Source organism: Scyliorhinus canicula, chromosome 3, assembly GCF_902713615.1.
Source record: "Scyliorhinus canicula chromosome 3, sScyCan1.1, whole genome shotgun sequence".
NCBI classification, from domain to species: domain Eukaryota; kingdom Metazoa; phylum Chordata; class Chondrichthyes; order Carcharhiniformes; family Scyliorhinidae; genus Scyliorhinus; species Scyliorhinus canicula.
In genome coordinates, this window is record NC_052148.1 from 220173674 (window position 1) to 220191096 (window position 17423).

General features: G+C 41.7%; 1 protein-coding gene across 28 annotated transcripts in view; it reads left to right on the forward strand.

The window, feature by feature from the left end:
• The window catches only part of ank2b (ankyrin 2b, neuronal), a 1110754-nt gene that overhangs the window by 653156 nt on the left and 440175 nt on the right, over nt 1–17423 (forward strand). For all 28 annotated transcript variants that reach the window (XM_038792202.1, XM_038792212.1, XM_038792216.1 and 25 more), the window contains one exon: nt 15916–16017. In XM_038792202.1, coding sequence (XP_038648130.1) covers nt 15916–16017 — 102 coding nt within the window. The remainder of the gene's footprint in view (nt 1–15915; nt 16018–17423) is intronic.

Here is a 17423-nt window from a genome sequence, read left to right on the forward strand (position 1 = left end):
AACGAAAGCAGAAATTTTCTGAACTCCTTATAATGCTATTAATAGACCATAGTACTTTAAAGATGAACTGTCAAATTCCTGACCAGGGTAGTGACCTGGAGGCACAAATCAGTTGAGGGCAGGTGATAGAGGAATGGCAAGTAGGAGCGGAAGCAGAACTGGCTGAGTGAACAAGAGTGGCAAAATGGCCACGGCCCAAGTGGAATGGATGGTCTGAGCCAACAGGAAAACAGCCAGTGGCGCAGCAGGTGAATAAGACTGGAGAGGAAACAGAAGGTCATCCAGAAATTAATGCATAATTTTGTTAAATGGGTTTAAAGGATTATGATTGATAATGAGTTCAGATGGCTGCTGATGGAGCTGAAAGACAGAATTTGGTGCAATCCTGTTCATCTTTGGTGCTGTGATACACGGAGTGGTGGGGTTGCATCGACCCTGTGGTAAACGATTCACACCACCACACCCCCCTCCACATAAATGTAAGTATTTTTTATTTAGTTGCCCTTGATGCAGCTCTGGCATTCTGGAAGATACCTGAGGCTGCAGTAATTTACTTATCTCCATCAAGGCAGACACCCAGACAGAGGCAAATTCACTGAGCCTGCTGAAAACTTTCTACCAAGCCTGATCCCAAACAATCAGAAAGTTCAATTCTGCTGCCTTTCCAAAGAATATATTGCTATGGTTCATGTCATATGGAGTTCTCCATGGGACTGTCAAGTCCTGGTGCAGTTTTTAGCTTGTAGATTGGGAAAACATTGGACCAAGGCTTGCAGACATAATGCAGCTCTTACATAAGGTCACATGTCCTTATTATGAAATAATTCTTTCATTTTATATTAATACAGCTAGATAGCAAAACATAAAACTAAGTGGGAAGTAGAGCTACTTGGAGCATAGGACTGTCTCTGCAGTACAGGCTAAGGAATTAGGACATGCAAAACGGAGGCATTTCTGCACTGCCATTGGCTTACATTTTACACATAAACAGTTTCCATTGTGGACAAAGGAACTTATAATGGAAAATGTTGACACCAAGGGCGCGATTTTACTAAAAAGGAACCAAGTCCCACAGTGAGAGCGTTTAGCTGCATGATTCCCGGCTTTTGCAGCACTGCGAAACAAGGCTATAAAACGCCACTCGCCCAGCTTTGTGCACTAAGGAGCTCCACAAATACCTTTCCCCCTGGTCCCCGTTTCTGGGGACCATCACTGAATGGCGCTTGCCCAAGTTCTTCAAGGCGAAGGGAATTGATTCCACACCTCGGGTAACTTGGAAATCTTAGGCAAAGGGGATTGATCCCACACCTTGGGTAGCTCTGGAACCTGCACATTAAAATGAGACTAGCTGTCTCGCTTTAATATGCAGACTTGCTAAAAATCCCACCCACATCGCAACATCTTGCAAGATCTAACGTGATCTCTCGAGGCGTGGCAAGCCAGGTAGATCCCTGGAGCAGGGTCTCCCGGCTTCTATCGGCCATGCTGCACCATAGTGTGCTGCTTTTCGGGCACAACATGTCCATAAAATCGTGCCCCAAGTGTGACAAGAAATAAGGGCGGGATTTACCTCCCACCTTGCCGCATGTTGTAGGCGGTGCTAGCGAACTCTACTTGTCCTGCTGTTGTCAATGGGATTTCCCGTTGTCTGCACCCCTCGTCGCCAGTAAAACTGCTAGGTGCTGAAAAAAGCGGACTACTAAAATCAGGGCAAATAGAGATGACTAATGAATGCCATCCTGTTGATGCAATTCCCTGATTTGAGAATTAATTTTAAAAATCAAGCAAAGGATACAATGGGAGAGTTTTTCCTTGTTTTGCACCCGTGTTGCATCATCTTAATGGAACAGGTATTGGAAAATCAGGTGAGTGGGAATGTACCCTTGTAAAGTGATATCTTTGACTAAGTTAATGGAGGACTGTCTGGTTAGTTTTTTTACTGACACAGCCATCTAGCTTGCGATTGCCGAATATTCAAAGTGCCCACTTGAAGACCAGGAAAATGTTCTTTCATAAGTTTAACTTAAAGAAAGGGAATTGCAATGTAATGAGGATAGAGTTAGCTGAAGTGGACTGGCTGGATAGATTAGCAGAAAAGACAGTAAACGAGCTGCGGATGGCGTTTAAGGACATAATTCATGACTCTCAGCAAAAATATATGCCAGTGAGGAGGAAAGATTCCAAGCGAGGGATAAACCAACCAAGGCTAACCAAGGAAGTTAAGGAGAGTGTTAATTTGAAAGAAAATGATAGAAGGAGTCAAAAGTCAGTTATAGCCCCGAAGTCTGGGATAAATTCAGAATCCAACAAAGGAGGACTATAAAGATATCAAAGAGAGAGGAAATAAACTACAAGGACTAGCACACGAGGAATATGAAAACTTCAAGAAGAGCTTTAAATATATAAAAAGAAAGAGCGAGGTCAAAGTGAACATCGACCCCTTAGAAAATGAATCTGGGGAGATAGTAATGGGGAACAAGGAAATGGCAGAGGAGTGAACCAGATATTTTGCATCAGTCTTTACGGTGCAAGATTATTCAATCATCCCATTAATACTAAAGAATATGGGGGAGGAATTAAATGCCATCACTAGAAATGCCATCATTAGACAAACTCGTGAGGCTAAAGGCATGGAAGTCCCCTGGCCATGATGGTTTGCACCCTCGGATCCAGAAGAAGTAGCTGCAGAGATAGGGGATTCATTGGTTGTAATTTTCCAAAAATCCTTGGATTTTGGAGAAAGACTGCAGGTTTGGAAAACTGCCAATGTGACACCCTTATTCAAAACGAGAGGGTAACTGCAGGCTGATTTAGCCTAACATCTATTGTTGGAAAAATGTCAGAATCAATTATTAAGGAAGTAATAGCAGCACATTTGGAAAATCATAATCTAATCAAGCAGAGTCAGCGTGGCCTCATGAAAGGGAAATTGTGTCTGACTAATTTGAGTCTTTCAAGAAAGTCTCAATCAGAGTGGACAGAGGGATACTGAAAATGAAATGAAAATCGCTTATTGTCACAAGTAGGCTTCAATGAAGTTACTGTGAAAAGCCCCTAGTCGCCACATTCCGGCGCCTGTCCGGGGAGGCTGGTACGGGAATACTGCCTCTTGAAAGGGGGAGTAGGCTTGAGGGTCTGAACGGCCTCCTATTTTTTGTGGTCCAAGTTAAAACTCAGATTAGCTTCCACTGTGAGTGCAAATTAACCTTCAAACCTCGATTAAGATTTCATGGCACCGTGGGCATTTAATTGAAAAATAAAGCCCCTCACCATTTTTTCACTACTTAATATAAATATCTAAAGTATAGATTGCCAATTCAGTTTGGAATTAAAATTTATATAAATGTTAACTTTCTTTGGGGAATATAACCATTGCGGATAATGTGCAGCAACATCATAAATACATTCTTTGCAAACAAATCACAAAGTAAATCTTTTTCTGTATGGTTTAATTTTGAGGGACAGTTACATTTTTTTAAAAAAGGAAAATTTTGTTTGTTGCTGTGTAAGTGTATTTTTTCAGTGAATCATTTTGAAAACTATAACAAGTAAATTGTGAACCGTCAACTAAATTAATTGACCTAGTTGTAACCGAGAACTAGATTTGCTAATTTTACTAGCGACAGAAAATTATACTACAACCACAAGTTATAACTATATAGTTTGACAATTGCGACCTGTGATCGTATACCAGCCCCAAGCCTTTCTTGTATTAAGCTGCTTGGTATTGTCTATGGCTTCATGTTGAAGCTTTCTCCAAACAATATTTGTATGATTATAAAAGCATATTTTTCTCCAGATGTCTCAAAATTCTATAAATAATCTAAAATCTATCTATTTCTCAAGATGTTAATTTCCAGAATGCTGAAATTCAATTTACTGCTACGAATTGCAGAGAGAACAGGGTGTACCTGGCTGTCCCTTTAAGGGGCAATCGGACGATACAGTCACATGACCCGTAAAAACCAATCGGTATTTTGCTTCAGATCAATTCCGGGCGCTGACTGGCAGCCACGAAGCTGCAAGACTCTGTAAGGTAGAATGCTGTAAATTAGCGTTACTTGTTTCATACCTAGCTGGTGAGCCAAAATTATTACAGGTACAACCTCATACACAGAAATAATTGTTACACCAGATATAAATTTGCCCTGTTGAAGCAACCTGGCACTGGGTTAACAGCAGATAAAACTGATCCTTTAATCAGGCAATTCAAGAACCAACATGTGCCTCCACCCAGTTTTCAATAAGGAGAAATTATGCTTCTCTGGGACCTTGCACAATATCGGTCCATAGATGACTTTATTATGCTTAAATATCCAGGAATGTTCCGGATTTTTTGCTGCTGCAGTGGGCTAGTCATTCACTATTAATAATTTGAATATTTTTTTACATGTTGACAAATTTATTTTTGTTGATTGAAGGAGGATATGTAGATCTTTCAGTCTTCTGCCACTCACTAAGCAGACACAATAAGCTGAATGAACCACATATAACAGCAATACTGTTACTGATTATCATATTGTGGTATTTTGAACTGTCACGAAATGTGACTCGCCATATTGTGCAGATCAGACTGTTGTGACAGCACATTGTGACATAAAATCCTATGACATTTTAGTTGGAAGGTCACGTTGACCTTATGTGAAATTGTTTTCTGTTGCTCAAGTTTTCATTAACTAATTCATTGCATAGCAAGGCATGGTTTATTTACAGTCAAGTCAGCAGCATTTGAGACATTTGCCAACTTTTATCGAAAACCAGTTTATAAACAAATTCATTTTATGATTTCCGCAGAGACAAATAACTTTACAAAGAAAGGAAACCCTGTAATGCCACTGGATTTAAAACGATTTTACTGTAACAAACCAACTGAAATCAACGTAATTCAAACATTAATTAACAGACAAATTATATTCCAAATATAAAGGCAAATTTCACTTTGAATAGTTGATACAACAAAGATCTGCTTCAGGTAGTTACAAGCACTCGCACCACTTGCCACACCAATGTGACACCACCTGCAATCTCAGTCTTTCCAGCTTGGGTAGAATATCTCATATCCCACTCAATGGATTCGGCACACAAGTCGTTTTCATCAGCCACATTCCATCCAAAATTCCTGAATACATTTGACACTCAAACAGCACACTCCTGCAGTACCCCCTTAACTAGGTTGACAATAACCTAGATAACACAGAATCCACAGAGACTCTCTGCTCCATCCTTTAAATAAGTTTATTTACAGTCAAGTCAGCAGCATTTGAGACATTTGCACGCATGAATGCGGACTCAACCGGGATCTGGGATTCATGTCGCATTACATTCGGCCCCCACCAACAAGCCTGGACTTGCAGAGGCCTACCGACTGAACTGGCTTGGGACAATTCACACCTCTTTAACCTGGAGTTACCTCTCTCTCTGCATCTTTGATGATTTGATTGCCTGCAGGTGCTCGCATTCCGGGGCATCTCTGACTGTGTCTATATAAACATTTCTGGAACAAGCCTTTCCATTCACCTGAAGAAGGAGCCGTGCTCCGAAAGCTCGTGTTTGAAACAAACCTGTTGGACTTTAACCTGGTGTTGTAAGACTTCTTACTGTGCTCACCCCAGTCCAACGCCGGCATCTCCACATCTTAAATAATCTGGTTAGCTCTGGCAAAACCAAAAGATCAACAATGGTGGTCTTGTTCAATCCACAGCTTCTGCTCTCCCTATATTCAGCTCACTGTTCTCTCCAACTGTATAGAACAGACAGTAAAATAGTCCTTGCTCTACTCTGTTTCTTCACCAGGATCTGTTTTGAACTGCTGTAATTGGATCACCCAATTAGACATCTATTTACCATATACTTTTAAATTTTCATCCCCTCAGAAACCTCAAGTCACATGGGCATTTATTGGAAATAAAATGTTTGCTAGGAAGTTAATTTACATCTTTTTCATAATACTATTCAGTTTCACTTCGGAGTTTTTTAAATAAATGTTTTTTATTGGGTTTTTGAACAAAGTATATTTACCGTTATGTACACAGGATAAGATATATATATATATATATATATATATATATATATGGAAGAGAAGGGCACACCCAAACATACCAAAGAACAGAAAATAGTAAATAATAAAAAAAATACAATAAAAATAAAATAGAATAACAGGTAGGGTATTGCGCACCAGCTCAACAGCAGCAACTCTGTACACCTGGCAACATTATTTACAACACATAAGTTGGTGACTGTTGGTGGGAGGGAGGGCAGTGGTGGAGACTGGGGAGGTAAATATACATTTGGGTGCCGGAGAAACAAGAGAAATACCCAAAAGAAAATATATGCTTTTTCCTAAAGTATATGGGTCATCACAGTTTCTCAAATGACTCATCTTTATCCCCTGAAGATGAAAAAATATTCCTGTGTGTGTATGCACTGGTTCTAGTGGCCCTTTTGAACATGGCCAAGCTTTGTACATCAGCTTAGATAATGAGCTTCAATAGGCTATTCCACTGTGGTGGGCTGATTAGTCTGTCCGATCCTGTTCTCACCCAGCGTCTGAGGGAGACAGAGATAGCAATAAAAACCAGGAACTATGGCCAATGTTTTTTGTGCCTTCATCCACGGGCGCTGCGGCCACCTCAGTGATCACAACTACTTCCCTGGATGAAATTGATGAAATGGGCACAGGGCAAGAATTGAATCTGGGACATTCTGGTCACCATGAGCTAGTGCTTCACCAGGGAACTAGGTTGTAACTTTATAGTGCTATGTCTTGCAACCCAGAGCCTCCTATTCAAGGCACCATTGTTAAATGTTCTAAATGTTTGGCTTTTGAGCATACAAGAATAAGAAAATGATAGAGATGTAAAGTTTAGCTTGTCCACTGACTCTTCGTCAAAGACACCATGAGTATCATGATTCCCAATATTCCCCCATTCATCAGCAGCCTTCTAGAAGAAGCAAGTAACAAGACTAGGACAGGCTGAATCAGGAAATTCCACTTTGACCTCACATGGCAATCAAAACCAGTTCATAAAACCTGGCTATGAGTTGAAAACTGACAGAAATTTTGATCTGCCAAATACATCGGCCTGATCTCAGCTGTGCTATCATGGGGAAATGTGATTTTTTTTTAACTTGGAAGCATGACCTGGAAAGTAGAATCATATAATTTTCTCAGGGCCTACTTATTTGCAGGAGAGTGGATGAGCAGTCCATCCTCTGTCAAATAATGCTACATGTGATATCGATACTCAAAAAGGGAGAATTCTTCCTCTAGTGCTTTGATGGCCATCATTCGTGTAGGTGCAAATGCAGCAGCCCTGATTTTAAGTTGCGTAGGATGGCAGGGATAGGACCAAAGTGCGCACATTGGACCATTATGAGGCTTAGGCTAATTTAACTCCTGGGCCTCTCTGGCACTCTTGAGTCCCGGAACCTTTGGGAATGAAGACTTGGCTGCTAGGCAATTGTAATCAGGGTAATCTCTGGAAACGTTTTGCATATGGCTCACTGCTTGACTATGAGTTATCTTCATTGTTGGGTGTTTGTTGAGGCAAATGAAAATTGTTAGTGGTAATTTGCGGTCACACAGGCTCATGATCAATGTCCCCTCCATGCTGTGTCGGTGCAGCCAAATTGCAATCAGAAACTTGCAGCACAGGTCATGCTCAAGCAATGGTCCCTTTAAGTTGCACACTACCATGTGTCAATCTTAAAGGGACCATACGATGCAAGATGCAGGCCACACACAATGAAGGAACATGAATGGGTACATTGCTCCTGATCTCCTTCTTTAATGAAATGTCACTGCAAATAGGACATAATATGATTGGAATGTTTCCAAGAAAACATCCAATTTTATGATTAAGATATTAACTTATTTTAATAAAGCTATTGAGTGTGCCTAAACTGTTCCCCCCCAGAAAGATGAACCTCCTTCACATGTACCAGTTAACTCCCAGAGCGAGAAATGCTTATTTCTCTCTGTAGGTGTCAGCCTGGCTTCTTGTCTTTGAGTCAAAAGTTGCATATTTTAAGTTGCACTCGAGAGAATTTAGACTTCAGGCTGGTACTTTAGCCTAGCAGTGAGGTGTACTGCACTGTCAGAGGTACATCTTTTGGCTGGGTCAATAAACAAAAACTCAGTTAGTCCTGTTGGGGTGGATGTGATGGGTCCCATGACAATATTCAAAGAAAACAGAGGACTCTGTGCCACCATGTACCCCTCCAACCACACCTAAAAACATTACCATTGGATTTTGCTGTGTGCAAATTGATTATAATGATTCACACAGCCAAGTCATCCATGGTTAATTTTAGTCCTAGACTCATCTCCACAAAGCCAACATAATATCTGTGATGAGAATAATCATCACTGAAGATTAGGCGATTATTGGTGTGACTGCGCGTAAAAATATAGTTCATATATTTTATGTATTTTCAGTTTGACAGGCAGGGGAAATATACAAATAAACATGGATTATATAATGCACTTTCAGATAATATGCAGTAATATTTTGAACGTTGAAGTTAATTCAGTTGAGGAGATTCTGTTGAAGAGAATGGTCTTTGAGACTACAGTGGTTACAGCCTATGGGATGAGTAAAATTAGGTTTCCATTGGTGCAGACTTTATGGGCTGGTAGAGTCACATGAACACTGCAATGCTGTAATATACAGCGCTGTGAGCTCAATGGTGACATACCATTGGACATGCAGCAATGTAACTCTTCAACACTCTTAACCCAGGACCAGATTAAAAAGAAAAAAGAAATCCTGTCTTTTATTTCCTTATTTTCCTGATAAACATGATTGGACAATATACAGAAATCTAACCGAGGTAGAAACTTTCTGATGTCCTTGCTGTATAAATGTGACCACACCTTTGTCAATGCAGATTGTGGACGGTGTCACTGTGTCACTGCATCATATGTAAAGCTGGAGCAGTGATTGACTAACAGGAGCTGCAGGGCATCATTACGTATTAATGCAGGCTACCACGTCTTCTCTCGGTGCACTGCAGCATTGCTGGACTTGCTTTTCTGTTGGAGCTCAATTAAACAAAAGCAGCTGGAAAAAAAATACAACGGATAGCCACACTGGCCTGAGGAAACGTTCTCGACATACATATCTGTTTTAACCCATTTTTACATTATTCTGTATGAGATATGCTTGAGGATGTGAAAAAAATCTAACGAAGTATGTCACTGCAGTGCAGCATTTCTTTGAGCTGCTTCATTGGTAGAATTTCAATGGCAGGCTTTTGATCAGTTTTTTTCAACGTAACACTGTTTAAATCAAAACTGTCATATTTTAGCTGATATGCCCAGTGCTGAAATATAAAGCAATTACAAATTTTAAAGCTATGTATTGAATAGTGTACCGTTATATATTTACACAGTCCCTGAGCACCAACTTTCACTTGGACAATTGAACTATTTATACGTTTGGCCATTATCTTAGATAGAGGTGTGGTCCTGAGGGGTTGGTATGTTCACTATTTATTGCCACACCAACAATAGGACATACTTCAAGAATATTCTGGGGATTGAGAACTGAATCACGTCTGTTTTATCTCAGTCAGGACAGGCTCCTCCATATATCACAACCTGATCAAGCCAGATACTGCTCCATAAATGGCTGCTGGTAATTACAAGAACGAAGCTTAGGCTGGTATTGCCCGGTTGGGTGGGGATGGGGAGATGATGCATGGCGATGACAGTTCCTGGAGAGGGAGAGTTGTGGGACAAGTCAATCTGTGCCACTCTTGAGCATTTCCCTCAATGCTGGCATAAGAGGATTTTCATAATGAGGCGGCTAGTGGGTGTCAGGAAATTTCCTGACTCGTCTGCCCGTCTTGAGAGAATATGCCAGTAAACATGCGATTTCCGTTCCGGTGGGGTTGGGTGATAACAGGAGTTGGGCCCACTGCCCCCAGAAAGAGTTAGGAAACCGCACGGCCTGTCAGGGCGCTCTAAGATTTTGTGTCATTTGTGATGACACAAAACAAAGATCAACCCTGTAACCGTCATCCCTCACACCGCCTCACTCCCCCAATCCAACCCCTATCAGCCCTCACATCCTCCATGTCAAGCTACATCCCCATGCTATCGTGGATGCTCATAACCTTACTGCCAAGCTAGACCCCTTCACACATCCACATGGTCTCTCAAACCTTAATGCCAAGCTATGCCCCCCACACATACTCAAGTCCCCCTCATTGACCCACTGTATAGTCTGCACAGAACCAATGAATTCTGTTATAACAATGGTATGTGCAAAAAAGCTTTAAAAATGTAATTAATTCATAAATGTATACTTTCTAAAAGGAACTGTTCCACTACAGCCTTATAAAAATATTAATCATCCAGATCATTTAAAGTATCAAAGTACGAACATCAAACACTTGACATCTCTTGATCTTGTGTAAATAAACATTGTGTGGTTGACAGAATAGATCACAGAGCAAGAGCTGTCAACCAAGCAATGATTTCCCAGGGATGCAGCTGTTTCAATTGACTAATGGATGTCTGGGTGCTCCGCTGATGCCTGGGTTCTCAACAAATGCTAAAAGACTGCACAAATCAGGTGCTGCCAGGCATGAGTGTACAAGCAGGCATTTCCCTTTGAATACAGAATGACTCACAGAATTGAGCAGAGATACAGACAGCAGGGCAAGCTGCTAGAAGAGGAAAGAGGAAGTAGAAGGGGAGGAGGAAGAAGGGGTTGGAATAGAGAAAAGAAGTAGAGGTGCCAAGCTCCAAGTTCTTCAAAAATGCAGTGCCGGGTTTGTTAGGAGATGTTACTCTTTACAGTACAATATGGTGAACTGATGGCCCGTGCAAACACTCTGCTGAAGTCACTACAGGTCATGTGGTGTTCCATCAGCAGATTGTAATAACTTGAATGCATAACACCCTTCCTTTTTTACTCCTTTAGTGCGAATGACATTTTTTTCTTAATACTTAAAAAACAGACCCAATTAAATATCAATTACATTACTTTACACCATTATGTTGTTTTGTACATATATACAATTAATAAGACAGTCTCTTAGGTGGACATCTATTTATTTTGTGTTGTACTCGACATTCAGGAATCTGGCTGTCCGACACCTCTGAAGATTCTCCCTGTTTTTCTGTTGGTGGTACTTCCTGAGAATTTACCTCCATGTCCTTCTCCATTAGTGCTGAATATTCCTCAGGGACACAATCTGAAATTGTCTCTGTTTGGTCTCTGTTTAGATGTTTTGCTGCTCAGATATTCCAAGGGAAATATTTCTCGTGAAGGTTCGGCGATTTTACTTTGTGAAGCTAGTAGTTGGTCAGTATGGTGTCGCCAAACTCGCTCATCATCTGTCTGTACGGTCTATGGTATTGGACCTGTCTTTGCTAGGATGACTGCAGATACCCATTCTTCACTCGTGGTATAGCTCCTTGCTAATACTCGCTATCCTTGGGTGAAGAGACTACAAAATTGCTACAATTTTTATTGTGCACCGACAGTCTCTAGGAACATGTCTCCTCAACTGGACCAGCATAGTCTCTGTGCATGCTCTGCCATGTCAGTGTCGGCCATTTCCATGGATGCAGTGGTGGAGTGTTTCTTAGTTTTGCACAGGACTCTCATTGCCCCACTTTCGCTCCAATTTGAACATCTGGTCCGAGCCACCAAAAATAACTGCACCCCAATTATTGCACCCTCATCACACCAGGGTGTCCCTCATGATCAAGGATTTTGTTGTGCAAGTGCGGAGAAATAATCGCTTGGATTCCCCATAATAGAGCCCCACACTGGACGGTTAGCTCAAGTTTCCCATGATGTAAGGCTTGAGGTCTGGATTTTTACGATCTACATTTGTCATGGTTCCTTTTAGGATCATGTCCATAACTTTACCCATCACGGGTCAGTTCTTGCATATCTCTGTGCTTGAGATGAAGTCACAGGTACGTTATCAAGGTGTGAGAAATATAGGATGTTGACAAACTTTTCTCCCGGCGCTTGCTTGACTGGCAACAGCAATCCTGACGAAACATTTGCATTTGCATGTTATTCTGATTTACAATACTGGATATCATAATCATGTGACAAAAATATCAATGATCATCTCTAATGGGGCAGCACGGTGGCGCAGTGGGTTAGCCCTGCTGCCTCACGGCGCCGAGGTCCCAGGTCCGATCCTGGCTCTGGGTCACTGTCTGTGTGGAGTTTGCACATTCTCCCTGTGTCTCGCCCCCACAACCCAAAGATGTGCAGGGTAGGTGGATTGGCCATGCTAAATTGCCCCTTAATTGGAAAAAATGAATTGGGTACTCTAAAATAAAAAAAAATGATCACCTCTAACCAATAAGCTGCTAAAGAAGGAGTAACTTTATATGACCTGAAGATTGCCGTCAAGGGCCGGTGATCTGTCAAAGGTGTAAAATGACATCCATAAAGGTAGTGATGAAACCTTCCTGCACCAAATACAATGCTCAAAGCTTATTTTTCTAACTTGTTTCTGCACTAGTAAGTGTTTGTGAAGTGAATGCTATTGTTCACTCCTCTCCTGATGGCATTATGTGTGAGACAACTGCACCGACCCCGTAGGGTGATGCATCGCAAGAAAGTTGTAACCTCAGCTTGGGATTGTAGTGAACTAATAACTCTAACTTCTTTAAAGTTTCTTATCTCCTTTTATTTTCATATTCTTTGGTCCAGTGCCACTCCTGTTTGGCAGATAATAAAGTGCGTAAAGGCTTCAATTGAGTTGATAATTTAGCGTAATAATTTAGCAGTCCCAAAAATCACCACAGTTGCATCATATTTTGAGAACATGGTGCTTCTAAGATCTCAGCCATCTTTTTCGGTTCTTTATTCAAACCATATTTGCTAATGATCTGGACCCAGATAGTTGATGGATGTCTTGGAAAAGTCACACTTTTCTTAAGATTGTGATTTTGTAACCATTCCAGGGTAGCTCCAGGTTCTTCAATTGCTCTTGTTCACTTGAACCTGTGATAAGGATGTCATTTGGATAACATTGTACACTTAGCCCACTCAGAGTTTCACCCATGGACCTCTTTAAAGAGCTGGTGCTGTGGTTATCCCAAATGGAAGTCTCCTGTAACAAAATAAATCTTTGGGTGTCACGATTGTAACACCTGCGATTTTGCAGCCACATTCGTTTGTGGATCTGCCTGTGTTAGACCTATTTTACTGAATTTCTGACTTCCATAAAATCTAATGAATAAGTCTTCAATCGGGGAAGTGGATAGTAATCTGCACACAATATTGGTTAATTGTGGCTTTACAGTCTCCACATATCCTTACTGAAGCATCACGTTTCAACACAGGAACTATTGGTGCAGCCCAATCACTGGTAGTAACTGGTTCAAGACTCCTGTTTGAACTAGTCTTCCTAGTTGTTCTTGAACTTTTGGCTTGATGGTGTATGGTACGGTTTTGCTTTGAGACATTTTGATGCACTGTTTGGCTTAATCTTGAGTTGGCCTTCAACTCCTGTCTTTGAGCCCAATGAGTTTTCAAACATTTTTTTATACTTTTCCAGACGTATGCCATTTTGTAGGTCATTCTATGAAGCAATCAACCATCAAATGTCATCCTAAGGACATACACAAATGAGGTTGTACTGCTAAAATGATGCATTGTGGTGAAAGTGGAAGTTAATGATCAAACAGCGGAGTTGCCTCTCCAAGATAGAATCACAGAATCCCTAAAGTGCGGAAGGGGGCCATTCAGCCCATCAAGTCTGCACTGGCTCTTGGACAGAGCACCCCACATGCCTGCATCCTATTCCCCCAACCAATAGGGTCCTTGCGCTGCTCTAAGATCCAGTTGAGTTTTATCTTATTCAACCGTGTTCTACCGCATGAAGCAGGAAAGTTTCCGTGGACAACTTGGGAACAATGGGTGGCACAGTGGTTAGCACTGCTGCCTCACCGCTCCAGGGACCTGGGTTCAATTCCAGTCTCGGGTGACTGTGTGGAATGTTCACTTTCTCCCTGTGTCTGTGTGGGTTTCCTCCGAGTGCTCCAGTTTCCTCCCACAGGTCCAAAGATGTGCAGATTAGGTGGGATTGGCCATGCTAAATTGCCCTTAGTGTCCAAAAGTTTAGGTGGGGTTACTTGGTTGGGGGAATAGGATGCAGGCATGTGGGGTGCTCTGTCCAAGAGCCAGTGCAGACTTGATGGGCTGAATGGCCCCCTTCCGCACTTTAGGGATTCTGTGATTCTATCTTGGAGAGGCAACTCCGCTGTTTGATCATTAACTTCCACTTTCACCACAATGCATCATTTTAGCAGTACAACCTCATTTGTGTATGTCCTTAGGATGACATTTGATGGTTGCAATGGCAGATGTTTTAGATTCTGATTGTATATTGTCTCAATGTATTACTTGAATACAATAGTTCTCCTATCAGAACTTCAGGGAGGACGATGTGTGAGCTGTCTGCACTTGAGTAAGAACAATCCTCATTTGATCCTGTTGCAGCAACAATTGCAATCTTAGAGCAGCGCAAGGACCCTACATTTAAGTAGCTGTGAAAGTAACTGTGGCCATTACATTTTACAGGGCAAGTTCCTTCAGGTGCTGAAGGTATTTGCAACATCTCCCAGTTTGCCTTCCACTGTTATGTGGGAGGTCATTGAGAATCTTTTTCCGAAGAGAGCTGAATACATTTTATTCCATATGGCTGGAGAGAAGCAAATGGAGTGAGCACACTCGTTCTCTAGAATTAAAGGCTTTCCAAGGTGCAGAGTACCATTGACTGCACACACATTTCTTTGCAGGCACTGCATGCCAACTTGGCCCTGTATCAGAAAGGAAAGGACTTCTGCTCCCTCAATGTGCAGCTGATGTGTGACAATAGTCAAGATATTTTCACTGATTTTGACCATTCATATGAGGTCATTTAACTTTTTACAGGACTCTACCCATGTCCTCAGGACTTCAGCATGTCCTTGCTGATGCTTGTAGCTGCTGAACAATGTGTTCGGTTCTGGCTGCTCACTACAATCGTAGCAATGTCACATTGCACAAGCATGGGGTAATCTCACATCATGAGGCCTACACTAATTTCTGGGTGCCGTCCAATTTAGCCGCTACTCAGGAATTAACTCTATATTAATCAAATGAAAGCTACGAGATAAAAACATTGAAAATCTGCAATTAAAACAGAAATTTTTGGAAACCTACAGGAAGCATATTGGCATATAAAGAAAAACAGAGGAGTTATGAAATCTGTGCACAATTTTTCTTTTCATATGCTGATTTGTTTATGGTGTACTTTCACCACATGCTCTTTCTGAGTCACATGGAATCACAAATCGAATTTATGAAATGAAGCAACTACGAATGCTTTCCTCGTGAGTTTTAACTGCCTTTGTTCGAAAAATTAGTCTGTGCTGAAAGAATTTGATTATTCTGAGTTGCCAAGACATTATTCAATCATTAGTTCTACCCTTCATATTTTATTTGTTCTTTCTAGCACTCTTTATGTTTATCAGGTCAGTTTTGCTGCACTGTAAATGAAGGGCACACAATTTGGATAGGATTTATTATAATCAGACTGGAGTGAAATCAGTTCACAGCAACTTTTTATCCAATCCAAGATGGCTAATAATTCAGCGTGGCATGACCAAATACATGTAACCTGAATGAAGTATTTCATTGATCTCTTTGAAGAAATAATTTGTCGTTTTAAAACTTCAAGAAATTAAATAATAGGTAAAACAAATATTGAATATAACCAGCCTCAGGCCAGCAGTGGTTTCCTTGGCTTGCCGTATGAAGACTGCACACTGGTTCAGTTCCAAGCGAAATAATATTTACTATTGACCGTATGCAAATCCCTTTTACTGTGCATGTTGCTTTAGTGGAGCGAAACGCATCGCTAATTGATGGTGCTTCTCTTTTGCAGTCTGACAGCAATGCAAGCTTCCTCCGTGCTGCCAGGGCAGGAAATCTGGATAAAGTGCTCGAGTACCTCAAAGGAGGGATAGATATCAACACATCGAATCAGGTATGCGCAGTTTTTAGCATTTGGAAATAATTCCTTGTTGAAAATTTTTTAAAACATCTGTCAGGAATTTGCTTTTTGCTTCTGCTCTGCTGTCAGTACTTTGCTGGAACTGTCATGGAAATCCAACTTTACTTTTGCATAAGTGGAGCTTCTACTACGTCCTAGTAAAGCAAGCAGGAACGTTACCAAGAAATTTACAGGCATGATCACCTTTACTTCTTTAAAATAAATTCAGAGTACCCAATTATTTTTTCCAATTAAGGGGCAATTTAGTGTGGCCAATCCACCTAACTTGCATATCTTTGAGTTGTGGGGGTGTAACCCGCGCAGACACGGGGAGAACGTGCAAACCCCACGCTTTCGAACCCGGGTCCTCAGCACCGTAGGCAGCAATGCTAACCACTGCTCCACCATCCTGACCTATGATCACCTTTACAATGAGTAACTCAACATCGGCCTCCTTGACTTGCCCATATTTCGTTGTGTCAGATTTTGCAGTCAGTGTAGTAGGTGTCAGAAGGTGTCAGCAGGCTCTCCAAGTACATCCAGTTAGCAGCAATGTTTAGCTGCTGACTGCAAAGTTTTAGCATCCTGACAGTACTTCACATTCGATCCCAGCTGTAATGAGTATTAGGCAGCACACGGCTTCCCAGGAACTTCTAGTGATCATAGCAGTCGTAGAATGTTTACGACAGTGGCTCAATATTTAGATATTTTTAAAGATCCAAGTCTTTTAATGAATGGATGCACATTCCTGAAGGGGTAAGTATGAATGAAAGAATGAATGAGTGGGAGAGTGAATGAGAGGTGAATGATTTCAGGGGTGCAGTGTTGAGTGGTGTGGTTGGTTGGTAGTTACCTCAGATTGGGGGAGCTGTCTTATGGTTGTGGGAGTAGTCGGGCTGCACTGGCAGTCTGGTCAGAGAGGTAGTCGGGGAAGTAGTTGGAGTGTGTAGTTAGGTGAGTGGCGGTTATCAGGTAGTTGGGCAGGGGTGGTGATGGTCAGGAGAAGTCATTTTGGGCCGGGAGTAGTCAGGTTGGTGAGGTAGTCGGAGGATGTAGTTGGGTGAGTGGGGGTGGTCAAGTCATCTGGGGGAGTGTCTGTGTAGTCAGGTGGTCAGGCGGGTTGTTGGGTGGGCAATCAGGTGATTGGGGGTGCAATTGGGTGGTGCAGGGGTAGTCGGGTGATTGGGGACACTAAAAATGTTGTTGGGAGGAGTCGGAGGTTAATCTGGTGGTGGGAAGGGTGGTGGGTCATCAGCAGGATAGTCATGTGGTCGGGAGGACAATCAGATGATGGGGAGGAGACGATTGAGGGAATCAGTGGTGAAGTTATCCAGGTATTAGACCAGGTTTTAAATTGGCTAACATTTGCTGGGTTGGTTTCCAGGTAAATTCCACAAATC